General features: G+C 43.5%; 1 protein-coding gene across 1 annotated transcript in view; it reads left to right on the top strand.

The window, feature by feature from the left end:
* The window catches only part of LOC137366606 (collagen alpha-1(IX) chain-like), a 230,725-nt gene that overhangs the window by 114,298 nt on the left and 102,577 nt on the right, over window positions 1-13,850 (top strand). Inside the window, exons 14-16 of the mRNA XM_068028325.1 lie at window positions 3,345-3,389; window positions 3,474-3,530; window positions 3,639-3,692. Of these exons, the coding sequence (XP_067884426.1) occupies window positions 3,345-3,389; window positions 3,474-3,530; window positions 3,639-3,692 (156 nt within the window). The remainder of the gene's footprint in view (window positions 1-3,344; window positions 3,390-3,473; window positions 3,531-3,638; window positions 3,693-13,850) is intronic.

Here is a 13,850-nt window from a genome sequence, read left to right on the forward strand (position 1 = left end):
TGTGCAGCTCCACCTTGCACCTCTGATGAGGACCAAGAGGAGCAGCAACACCAACACCAACAGCAGCACCGGCAGCAGCACCAGCTGCCTTCTCCTCAGCCATATGGCACTCCATAGGGAAAGAGTGGATGGACACTGAGGTGATGGAAGGAGGTGAGACCACCCAACACAGAGTCTACAGACAGAGGATCAGCTCTCTCGACATGTCTGAGCACCAGCGCCTCAGGAGGATCCACCTTTCACGGCAGGTTAATGCTGACATCTGCAGCCTTCTGGAATAAGACCTCCTTCACAGTGGACCAGATTGGCACACATTTCAAGTGACCATCAAGGTGCCTGTCACTGGAGCATTAGAGGGCCACCCATAGCTGGGCCTCTGTCTCTCCACGAGGTTGTGTACTCTCTTCTCCTGCAAAGAGAGAAATCAGAGAGGTGCGTGTTCCTAATGGCTTGTGTGGAGGTTGACTGTGCGGCATGGTTGTGAGAGGGCAATTGGATGAGGGCGAGTGTGACTGTTGGCTGTTCGGATGGGGATGTGAGGAGGTACCTGGAGAGAGAGAGAAATGAGTGGAGTTGCAAGGTGTGTTTCCCCGAGGAGTGCTGGGCAGGAGAATGCTGGGCAGGTAAATGTGTGGGGCTTGGCACCTGGAAGTGTTCTGCCACTCACCTTTCCCACCCTCTTGAGGTCCTGGATCCTCTCGGTACTCTGAATCCAGGTTAGAGGGAACACACTCCTGCTGCTGACTTCCTCGGGTATTTCTTGGTTGGAGAGGTTGTCCTCTTCCTTCCATTCTTGGGAACCATCGCCTTACTGCAGTCCCTCAGATCCCGCAGCAAGACCTCCAGGTAAAAGTGAGACCTGGGGAGCAGTCTTCCCAGGTCTCCTACCTATTCCTGCAGCCTCCAGAATCCAAGTCCAGTTGAGCCATTTTGACCCCTGCTGAGGTCCCTTTAATTACAAATCCCACCTTTGACAGATTCGGTGCTTCATCCTGTCTGCCCTGCCTGATTGGTTGGGAAACTCAGTAGTGGGATGCTCAGTTAAAGAGCCTCCTAATTAATCACAACCTGCTAATGGTCTCACCACTTCAACTAAGTTCAGAAAATTGCGTCCACTATGTCTGGGCCTTGTATCACGTGAATTGCTGTGCTATCTATGACCAGCAATCGACCAGGCTCGAGTTTTAGAACTTCTTGGCCTATGTGGCTTTGTATCACACTAAATTGTGTTTTTACCCACTATGTCTTGAAGCTGGTCGAATCATAGAATTATTAAATGAGATGGCACAGAAGGAGGCCATTCAGCCCATTGTGACTGCGCCAGCTCTTTGAAATTTCTCCCACTCTCCTGTTCTTTTGAATCCCTTTTGAAAATTATTATTGAACTAGTTTCCATCTCACTTTTGAGTACTGTGTGCAGGTCTGGGCACCACACCTTAGGAAGGATATATTGGCCTTGGAGGAAGTGCAGTGTAGATTTACCAGAATGATACCTGGACACCAAGGGTTAAATTATGAGGAGATTTTACACAAACTAGTGTTGTATTCCCTGGGACTTAGAAGGTTAAGGGGTAATTGATTAAAGTTTTCAAGGTATTAAGGGGAACAGGTAGGGTAGATAGAGAGAATCTAGGACGTTCAGGAGTGAAATTAGGAAAAACTTCTTCACCAAAGGGTGGTAGAAGTTTGGAACTCTCTTCTGTAAACGGCAATTGATGCCAGATCAATTGTTCATTTTAAATGTGAGATTGATAGATTATTGTGAAGCAAAGATATTAAGGGATATGGGGCAAAGGCGGGTATATGGAGTTAGGACACAGATCAGCCGTGACCTCATTGAATAGTGCAACTACAGGCCAATCAGTTAACTTCAGTGGTGGGGAAAATTCTAGAAAGAATAATTAGGGACAAAATTAATAGTAACATAGACAAATGCAGGTTAATTAAAGAAAGCCAGCATGGATTTCTTAAGGGAAAATCATGGTTAACTAACTTGTTGGAGTTTTTTGAAGAGGTAACAGAGAGGGTTGATGAGGCCAATGCTGCTGATGTGGTGGACATGGACTTTCAAAAGACGTTTGTGTAGCTCATGGAATAAACAGAACAGTAGCAATGTGGACACGGAATTGGCTGAGTGACAGGAAACAAAGAGTAGTGGTTAATGAATGTTTCTTGGGCTGTAGGAAGGTTTATAGTGGAGTTCACCAGGGGTCAGTGTTGGGACCCTTGCTTTTCCTAATATACATTAATGACCTAGACCTTGGTGTACAGGGCACAATTTCAAAGTTTGCAGCTGATACAAAACTTGGAAGCATTGTGAACTGTGAGGAGGATAGTGTAGAACTTTAAAAGGACATAGACAAGTTGGTGGAATGGGCAGACAGGTTGCAAATGAAGTTCAATGCAGAGAAATGTGAAGTGATTCATTTTGGTAGGAAGAAAATGGAGAGACAATATAAAATAAAGGGTACAATTCTAAAGGAGATGCAGGAGCAGAGGGACATAGATATGTGCATAAGTCATTGAAAGTTGTAGGACAGGTTGAGAAAGCAATTAATAAAACATGCAGTATCCTAGGCTTTATTAATAGGGACATAGAGTACAAGAGCAAGGAGGTTATGTTGAACTTGTATAAGAAACTAGTTCGGCCTCAGCTAGAATACTGTGTCCAGTTCTGAGAGCTGTGTTTTAGGAAGGATGTGAAGGCGTTAGAGAGAGTGCAGAAAATATTCACGAGAATGGTTCCAGGGATGAGGAATTTCAGTTATGAAGATAGATTGGAGAAGTTAGAACTGTTTTCCTTGGAGAAGTGAAGGCTGAGAGGTGATTTGATAGAAATATTCAAAATCATGAGGGGTCTGGACAGAGTAGATAGAGAGTTTGTGACAGGAGGGCACAGATTTGAAGTAATTGGCAAAAGAAGCAAAAGCAACATGAAGAAAAATGTTTTCACACAGCGAGAGGTTAAGGTCTGGAATGCACTTCCTGAGAGTGCGGCGGAGGCAGGTTCAATTGAAGCATTCAAAAGGGAATTAGACCTTTATATGAAAAGGAAGAATTTTCAGGGTTACGGGGAGAAGGCGGGGGGAGTGTCACTAGGTGAATTGCTCATTTGGAGAGCCGGTGCAGACATGACGGGCCGAATGGCCTCCTTCAGTGCGGTAACAATTCTGTGATTCTGTGAACAGACTGGAGGTGAAGTGGCCTCCTGCTGTTCCTATGTTCGAGGCAGTGTCTTCCATTTGATAATAACTCGCTGCGTACAAACTTTTTTCCTTATCTTGCTCCTGGTTGCTCTTATAATTAACTTTGTTAATAATGTTTCCATTTTGCTTTTGCTGCAGGGACTTCCAGCACTTATGCATGGTGACAGCAGTGATGAGGCTCTGGTAAGGTTTCAGCAGTATTGATATAGCTTCCCCACGGTGTATTTTGCATGATATTCATTAAGTAGAATGTCTGTTTGCTTGCAGTGTCCCAATGCTTGTCCTCCTGGCCTACAAGGCTATGCTGGTCTTCCTGGAATGAAAGTAAGTGTCCAATTAGTTCATTATGACTGAAACAAATATAACTAGTAGAAAAAGTGGACATGAACTTTGATGAAGTGTTTCTAATTCATTCACCTCTTCGATTTACAGGGACACAAAGGTGTGAAAGGGGAGGCTGGTGAACCAGGCAAACAAGGACACAAGGTAGGACAAAATATCACCCAGCAGTTTTACTAGAAGCATGGCTGAGCGGCCTGTACTTCTGTTTGTTCCACTCACATTAGTAAACCTATTCATTGAACCTAAATTAAACTACAGTCTTCAATTCATGTTATAACCTGATTATCAGGAACATGTTGGCATGTGAGTCAAGCAACAAATCTTTTGTTCATTAACTACATGATTTGTCTGTCCCGAAACAAATGAAAATGATTTGTTTAACTTGAAAAAGATTATCATGACTTGCCAGTAACCAACTTGTATTTTCTTTCTCAAGTGCTTGCACAGCTTTAACGTTGTGAATTTCCTTCCTGTACTGTCAGTGATGGCTTTTGTAAACTCCTTTTACAGGGTATTAGAAGGGAAGGATTTACAAATGGGAAACTCAAACCAAGAGAAATGTTTGTCTGTTCAACCCCCGGGAAAAGATAGAAACCTCTATAGATGTGCAAAAAGGAAATGATTAGTGAAAGTAAATGTAGGCCCATTTAGAGGCAGAAACAGGAGAAATTATAATGGGAATAAGGAACTGGCAGAGACAATAAACTGTGAACTGTGAGGAGGACAGTGTAGAACTTCAAAAAGACAGACCAGTTAGTAGAATGGGCAGACGAGTGGCAGATTAAATTCAATGCGGAGGAATGGGAAGTGATTCATTTTGGTGGGAAGAACATGGAGAGACAATATAAGATAAACGGCACAATTCTAAAGGGGATGCAGGAGCAGAGGGACCTGAGTGTATATATGCATAAGTCATTGAAGGTGGCAGGACAGGTAGAGAGAGCGGTTCATAAAGCATACAATATCCTGGGCTTTATTAATAGAGGCATAGAGTACAAGAGCAAGGAGGTTATGTTGAACTTGTATAAGACACTAGTTCAGCTTTAGCTGGAGTATTGTGTCCAGTTCTGGTCACCGCACTTTCGGAAAGATGTGAAAGCATTGGAGAGAGTACAGAAAAGATTCACCAAAACGGTTCCAGGATGAGGAACTTTAGTTATGAAGATAGATTGGAGAACTTGGGACTGTTTTCCTTGGGGAAGAGAAGGCTGAGAGGTGATTTGATAGAGATATTCAAAACCATGAGGGGTCTGGACAGAGTAGATAGAGAGAAACTGTTCCCACTCATGAAAGGATTGAGAATGAGAGGGCACAGATTTAAAATATTTGGTAAGAAAAGCAAAAGCTACATGAGGAAAATCTTTTTAGGATCTGGAATGCACTGCCTGAGAGTGTGGTGGAGGCAGGTTCAATTGAAGCATTCAAAAGGGAATTAGACTGTTACCTGAAAAAGGAAGAATGTGCAGGGTTACGGGGAGAAGGCGGGGCGTGGTACTAGATGAATTGTTCATTCGGAAAGCCGGTGCAGACACGATGGGCCAAATGGCCTCCTTCGGCACTGTAACAATTCTGTAATTCTGGGAAATACTCTGTATCTGTCTTCACAGTAGAAGGCTCAAAAACATTCTGGAAATAATGGATCGAATGAAAATGAGGGATATTATGAGTAATTGTTATGTTTCATACCCCAAGCATGAAGAAATTAGACTCTTGATTTCTGTGTGTGTAGGCTTTATTCAGATGGCTGCCCGGATCTGTCTTAGTTTCCCTTTTGGAACCTTGCCCCTCAGGATTGACTGACAGCATAGTGAGCAGTCTTACAAACACAACACAGAGCAATCAATTACTGAACAATCAAACACAACCTATTTCCCCCCTTGTAGATTAAGGAGCTTATTTTGAATTAAACCTTCATAAGCAACAAACAGGTATATATTGAGTCATTTCTTAGAGTCTCTTTGTTCGTCTAAGTACACACATAATCTTTGAGATATGGCGGTCTCCTATGATGGCGTTGATTTTGGTGAAGACATGGTTGTGGTTCTGTGTGATCATTTTGATGAGGTAGATGATCAACATCACAATCACTAATCAGAAAAGGAAATATATCCTTGTAGTTACAATCGTCAAAATCTCCTGGTCTGCACATTCCACTTGGTGCTGTTAATCAAGAGATAAGCGTTGGGAATGAGCATCCACTTGATCTTCTTGGGTTCATGATAGAGATGATGCGAGCTTGTGGTTGCAATTTGGAGGTTTGATGTAAACCCAATCTATGACTGTGAATCGTCACTGTGAATCATGGTTTCCTTGCGCATGTCCACTTATCAGAGGACGCTTTTACCTTGCTTTGTCACTTAGCAGATTTCTTCTGCTTTCACTCGGACATTCATATTGGATGGCTGTGACAACTGAAGAATGGTCAGCAGTGTGCGAATGTTGTGACCAATCATAAGTTCAGCCAGTGTATTTCTGGTCAGAGAGTGTGGGGTGGGTCGATATGTGTGAAATAGGTTATGAATGAATTATTCAAACATTTTCCCCTCTGACATGCTAGCTCTCAAACTGTCCTTGATCACCCTGTTGAAATGTTCGACACCATTCGATTGCGGGTTGTATCACGATGTCAGATGGTGATGAATTCTGTAGCTTGCTAGGAACTCTGTGAACTGACTGGAAACAAACTGCAGTCCGTCATCCGTAGTGATAGTCATAGTCTCTGGGAAACCCCACTTTGTAAACATCTTATCTAGAATGTCAATGACTTACCTGGAGACAGGAGGCAGGTGAACCTGGGAGGAATCGCATCCTGAGCGGGACCAGAAAAGGAGAGAGCGGGGCTCGAGGCCCTTACTTACCTGGAGACCGGAGTGGCGGCAGGCTCTCTCGCTCTGTCTGTGTCTCCGCGCGCTGGGATTCAAAACAGGAAAAAAAGACTGACAGTGACATCACGGGAAATCTACAAGGTGATTGGTTGGGCAAGTAACAGCTGTTAGCGCATTAAATAGCTTAAAAAAAAGGAAGTTTTTTTCAAAAAAAGTCAAAACCTACCGTATAAGTGATAAGGTGAGTACTACTAAAGTGTGTTTTTTAAAATTAGTGTAATTTATTTAGGACTTCAGGTTGTAGTGGGTCGTGTTTGGAGTAGAACAAGGTCCCTACTGTAATCAGTATTTTTCACAGGGAGCAACTAAATAACCTAAGGGTAAGTCATGACAGGAGAGCTCGCATCCGTGATATGCTCCTCCTGCACTATGTGGGAAATCAGGGACGCTTCCAGTGTCCCTGACAACCATGTGTGCAGGAGGTGGCTACCCGCATTACGGAGCTGGAGCTGCGGGTGGATTCACTGTGGAGCATCTATGATGCTGCGGACATCATGGATAGCACGTTTAGTGAGGTGGTCACACCGCAGGTAATGGCTACACAGGCAGAAAAGGGATGGGTGACCACCAGATGGAGTAGTAGGCGTAGGCAGGTAGTGCAGGAGTCCCCTGTGGCCATCCCCCTCTCAAACAGATATACCGCTTTGGATACTGTTGGGGTGGATGGCCTCCCAGGGAAAGCAGCAGCAGCCAAGTTCGTGGCACCACAGATGGTTCTGCTGCACAGCTGGGGGTGGAAAGACTGGGAGAGTCATATTGATAGGAGATTCAATTGTAAGGGGAACACCCGACAGGCATTTCTGTGGCCGCAAACAAGACTCCAGGATGATATGTTGCCTCCCTGGTGCTGGGGTCAAGGATGTCTTGGAGCGGCTGCAGGACATTCTGAAGGGGTAGGGTAAACAGCCAGTGGTCGTGGTACATGTTGGTACCAATGGCATAGGTAGAAAAAGGGATGAGGTTCTGCAAAATGAAGTTAAGGAGTTAGGAGCTAAATTAAAAAGCAGGACCTCAAAGGCAGTAATCTCAGGGTAACTTCCTGTACCACGTGCTAGTGAAAATAGGAACAGGAGAATAGACCAGATGAATGTGTGGCTGGAGAAATGGTGCAGGAGGGAGGGATTTAGATTTCTGGGACATCGGGACCGATTCTGGGGAAGGTGGGACCTGTACAAGCGGGACAGGTTACATCCAGGCAGGACCAGAACCGATGTCCTCACAGGGGGCGTTTGCTAGTGCTGTTGGGGAGGATTTAAACTAGAATGGCAGGGGGATGGGAACCTGAGCGGGGAGACTGAGGAGGAGGAAACAAGGATAGAAAAGAAAGACAGGAAACAAAAAGGCAGAAGTGGAAGGCATAGAAATCAAGGGCAAGAAACGAATAGGGCCACAGTGCGAAATAATGTTAAGATGACTAAGAATGCTCAAAGGACAAGCCTAAAGGCATTGTGTCTCAATGCACAGAGTATTCGCAATAAGGTGGGCGAATTAACTGCACAAATAGATGTTAATGGATACGATATAGTTGCGATTACAGAGACATGGCTGCAGGGTGACCAAGGATGGAAACTGAACATCCAGGGGTATTCAATATTTAGGAAGGACAGGTAAAAAGGGAAAGGAGGTAGAGTAGCATTGTTAGTAAAAGAGGAAATTAATACAATAGTGAGGAAGGATATTAGCTCAGAGAATCCTGATGTGGAATCTGTATGGGTGGAGTTAAGAAACACCAAAGGGCATAAAACGTTGGTGGGGGTTGTATATAGACCCCCAAACAGCAGTGGTGATGTAGAGGATGGCATTAAACAGGAAATTAGAGACGCATGCAATAAGGGTACAACTTATGGGTGATCTTAAATCTACATATAGATTGGGTAAACCAAATTAGCAATAATACTGTAGAGGAGGAATTCCTGGAGTATGTACATGATGGTTTTTAGGACCAATACGTTGAGGAACCAGCTAGAGAACAGGCCATCCTAGACTGGGTATTGTGTAATGAGAAAAGATTAGTTAACAATCTTGTTATGTGGGGTCCCTTGGGGAAGAGCGACCATAACATGATAGAATTCTTCATTAAGATGGAGAGTGAGAGAGTTGATTCCGAGTCTAAGGTCCTGAATCTAAATAAAGGAAACTATGAAAGTATGAGGCGCGAGTTGGCTATGATAGATTGGGGAACATTACTTAAAGGGTTGATAGTGGATAGGCAATGGCTAGCATTTAAAGAGCGCATGGATGAATTACAACAATTGTTCATTCCGTCTGGCACAAAAATAAAACAGGAAGGGTGGCTCAACCGTGGCTTACAAAAGAAATTAGGGGTAGTATTAGATCCAAGGAGGAGAAATATAAAATGGCCAGAACAAGCAGCACACCTGAGGATTGGGAGCAGTTTAGAATTCAGCAAAGAAGGACAAATAGATTGATTAAGAAGGGGAAAATAGAATATGAGAGTAAGCTTTCAGAGAACATAAAAACTGACTGCAAAAGCTTCTATAGATATGTGAAGAGAAAAAGATTAGTGAAGACAAATGTGGATCCCTTACAGTCAGAAATGGGGGGAATTTATGATGGGGAACAAAGAAATGGCAGACCAATTAAATACATACTTTGGTTCTGTCTTCACAAAGGAGGATACAAATTACTTCCCAGAAATCTTGGGGAACACAGGGTCTAGTGAGAAGGGGGAGCTGTATGAAATCAGTATTAGTAGGGAAATAGTGTTAGGGAAATTGATGGGATTGAAGACCAATAAATCCCCAGGGTCTGATAATCTACATCCCAGAGTACTTAAGGAAGTGAGCCTAGAAATAGTAGATGCATTGCTGGTCATTTTTCAAAATTCTATAGACTCTGGAACAGGTCCAATGGATTGGAGGGTAGCTAATGTAACCCCACTATTTTAAAAAGGAGGTAGAGAGAAAACAGGGAATTATAGACCGGTTAGCCTAACATCAGTAGTGGGGAAAATGCTCGAGTTCATTATAAAAGATGTAATAGCAGAGCACTTGGAAAACAATGACAGGATCGGACAAAGTAACATGGATTTATGAAATCATGCTTTACAACTCAACTGCAATTTTTTGAGGATGTAACTAGTAGAATAGATAAGGGGGAACCAGTGGATGTGGTGTGTTTGGACTTTCAGAAGGCTTTCGATAAGGTCCCACATAAGAGATTAGCATGCAAAATTAAAGCACATGGGATTGGGGGTAGAGAACTGGTTGGCAGACAGGAAACAAAGCGTAGGAATAAACGGGTCTTTTTCCGAGTGGCAGGCAGTGACTAGTGGGGTACTACAGGAATCAGTGCTAGGAACCCAGCTATTCGCAATATATATTAATGATATAGATGAGGGAATTAAATGTAATGCAGTGGTTAGCACCGCAGCCTCACAGCTCCAGGGACCCGGGTTCGATTCCGGGTACTGCCTGTGTGGAGTTTGCAAGTTCTCCCTGTGTCTGCGTGGGTTTTCTCCGGGTGCTCCGGTTTCCTCCCACAAGCCAAAAGACTTGCAGGTTGATAGGTAAATTGGCCATTATAAATTGCCACTAGTATAGGTAGGTGGTAGGGAAATATAGGGACAGGTGGGGATGTTTGGTAGGAATATGGGATTAGTGTAGGATTAGTATAAATGGGTGGTTGATGGTCGGCACAGACTCGGTGGGCCGAAGGGCCTGTTTCAGTGCTGTATCTCTAATCTAATCTAATATATCCAAGTTTGCAGACCACACAAAGCTGGGTGGGAGTATGAGCTGTGAGGAGGATGCAGAGAAGCTCTAGTGTGATTTGGACAGGTTGAGTGAGTGGGCAAATACATGGCAGATGCAGTATAATGTGGATAAATGTGAGGTTATCCACTTTGGTGGCAAAAACAGAAAGGCAGATTATTATCTGAACAGCAATAGATTGGGAAAGGGGGAGGTGCAGCAAGACCTGGGTGTCCTTGTACACCAGTCACTGAAAGTAAGCATGCAGGTGCAGCAGGCAGTTAAGAAGGCAAATGGTATGTTGGCCTTCATAGCGAGAGGATTTGAATACAGGAGCAAGGATGACTTGCTGCAATTATACAAGCCATTGGTGAGACCACATCTGGAGTATTGTGTGCAGTTTTGGTCTCCTTATCTGAGGAAGGATGTTCTTGCTATGGAGGGACTGCAGCGAAGGTTCACCAGACTGATTCCTGGTATGGCAGGATTGACATATGAAGAAAGATTTGGTCGAGTAGGCTTGTATTCGCTAGAGTTTAGAAGAAAGAGAGGGGATCTCATAGAAACCTACAAAATTCTAACAGGACTGGACAGACTAGATGCAGGAAGGATGTTCCCGATGGCGGGGGAGTCCAGGACCAGGGGTCACAGTCTAAGGATAAGGGGTAAGCCATTTCGGACTGAGATGAGGAGCGATTTCTTCACCCAGAGAGTGGTGAACCTGTGGAATTCTCTACCACAGAAAGCAGTTGAGGCCAGATCATTAAATATATTCAAGAAAGAGTTAGATATAGTTCTTAGGGCTTAAAGGATCAAGTGATATGGGGAGAAAGCGGGAACAAGGTACTGAGTTTGGATAATCAGCCATGATCGTGTTGAATGGCAGTGCAGGCTCGAAGGGCCGAATGGCCTACTCCTGCTCCTATTTTTCTATGTTTCTATATTTCTATGACTGAAGTGGTGGTTATGGAATTTTTTCTCGCGATTTCCAGCCACTTGCTATGTAGATCATGAAAAACAAGCAAAAAACATTGATTTCTAGGGGCTGCATGCATTTCTCTGAAAATACTTGGAGTTGTTTTCATGGTTTTGTTGGCCATGGGTTCGGTTGTAGAGGTGGGAGACATGGTTTAGTAGATTTGTTGCTGAATGCATATGCTATGCAGTTTCTGATAAACTCTTCTATTGTGGCAAGAAACTGATAAAGAAAGAGAAAATAGAATATGAAAGTGAACTGGCAGGAAACATAAAAATGGGCTGTAAAAGCTTCTGTGGTATGTAAAAAGAAAAAGATTAGCAAATACAAATGTGGGTCCATTACAGGTGGAGACAGGAGAATTTACAATAGGGAATAAGGAAATGCCAGGGAAACGAAACAAATACTTTGTGTCTGTCTTACAAAGAACAAAGAAAATTACAGCACAGGAACAGGCCCTTCGGCCTTCCAAGCCTGCGCCGATCCAGATCCTCTATCTAAACATATCTTCACGGAGGAAGATAAAAAAAACCTCCCAGAAATACTAAAAGAACCAAGGCACCAAGGCACTGGCGAGAATGAGGAACTGAAAGAAATTAGTATTAGTTAAAAAGTAGTACTGGAGAAATTAATGGGACTGAAAGCTGATAAATCCCCTGGACCTGATGATCTACATCCCAGAGTGTTGAAGGAGGTGGCTGTAGAGATAGTGGATGTGTTGGTGGTCATCTTCCAAAATTCTACAGATTCTGGAACGGTTCCTGCAGATTGGAAAGTAGCAAATGTAACCTCACAAATTAAGAAAGGAGGGAGAAAGAAAACTGGAAACTACAGACATCTTAGCCTGACATCAGTAATAGGGAAAATGCTAGAATCTATTATAAAGGATGTGATAACTGTACATTTAGAAAATAATGGTAGGATTGGACAGAGTAGGATTTATGAAAGGGAAATCATGTTTGAGAAACCTGTTGAAGTTTTTTGAGGATGTAGCTAGCAGAATAGATAAAGGGAAACCAGTGGATGTGGTGTATTTGGATTTTCAGAAGGCTTTCAATAAGGTCCCACACAAGAGGTTAATAAGCAAAATGCGAGCACATGGGATTGGGGGTAATATACTGGCATGGATTGAGAATTGGTTAACTGTCAGAAAGCAGAGAGTAGGAATAAATGGGTCATTCTCAGGTTGGCAGGCTGTGACTAATCAGGTACCACACAAGGATCAGTGTTTGTTCCCCAGCTACTCACAATCTATATCAATGATTTGGATGTGGAGACCAAATGTAATATTTCCAAGTTTGCTGATGACACAAAACTAAGTGTTAATGTGAGTTGTGAGGAGGATTCAAAGAGGCTTCAAGGGGATTTAGACAGGCTAAGTGAGTGGGCAAGAATATGGCAGATGGAATATAATGTGGAAAAATGTGAAGTTATCCCCTTTGGCAGGAAAAACAGAAATGCAGAGTATTTGCTAAATGATGGGAGATTGGGAAGTGTTGATGTACAAAGGGACCTGGGTGTCTTTGTTCATAAGTTACTGAAAGTTGGCATACAGGTGCAGTATACAATTGGGAAGGCAAATGGTACGTTGGCCTTTATTGCAAGAGGATCTGAGTACAGGAGTAAAGAAGTCTTGCTGCAATTGTATAGAGCATTGGTGAGACCGCAGCTGGAGGATTGTGTACAGTTTTGGTCTCCTTACCTAAGGAAGGATATACTTGCCATAGAGGGAGTGCAACAAGGGTCTACCAGACTGATCCCTGGGATGGCAGGGTTGTCCTATGAGGAGAGGTTGAGGAGACTGCACCTGTATTCTCTAGAGTTTAGAAGAATGAGGGGTGATCTCATTGAAACATACAAGATTCTTACAGGTCTTGACAGGGTAGATGCAGGAAGGATGTTTTCCCTGGCTGGTGGGTCTAGAACCAGGAGACACAGTCTCAGAATAAGAGGTAGGCCATTTAGGACTGAGATGAGGAGGAATGTCTTCACTCAAAAAGTGGTGAATCTCTGGAATTCTCTATTTCAGAGGGATGTAGAGGTTCAGTCATTGAGTATGTTCAAGACAGAGGTCGATAGATTTCTCGATATTAAAGATATCAAGGGATATGGGGATAATGCAGAAAATTGTGTTGAGGTAGAAGATCAGCTATGATCTAGCTGAATGGCAGAGCAGACTTGAGGGGCCGAATAGCCTGCTCCTATTTCCTGTGTTCCTATGATCTATTGCTGGGCAACAGACTGTGTCACGGGATCGTTCTTTCATCTTAACGACACCTGGATGTTCTTCATGGGAAAGATGCAACACCTGTTCCTGTGGCACTTTCAGGATAACTGTTCGGGTTCCGTGTGTGATACAGTTTTCATCAAATAATACAAGCTCATTGCGTACTCTGTAGTATGGGAGCAGTTCTTCCTCTATTCTGCGAGGCCAGTCAGTTTTTAGGTACTGGCTTATTTTCTGCAGTACACTGTCTGCCGCTAACTCTGCCTTCAACTCCTCTCGTGTCACAACATTTGTGCAAAATCACCACGACTACATAGTGTTCGATGCCACAAGCTACTTTGCTATCACTAACGCTGTCTGTGATAGTAGTGCGGCGAAGCATATCAGCTACTCGGTTACAGGAATCTGCGAGATACACAACCTCGAAGTTGTACTGATGAAAGCGATCAGACCATTGGTAGATGTGTAGAGGTCGATGATCAGATCCTGACATGGCTAACA

The sequence above is a fragment of the Heterodontus francisci genome, chromosome 3, assembly GCF_036365525.1.
Source record: "Heterodontus francisci isolate sHetFra1 chromosome 3, sHetFra1.hap1, whole genome shotgun sequence".
NCBI lineage: Eukaryota > Metazoa > Chordata > Chondrichthyes > Heterodontiformes > Heterodontidae > Heterodontus > Heterodontus francisci.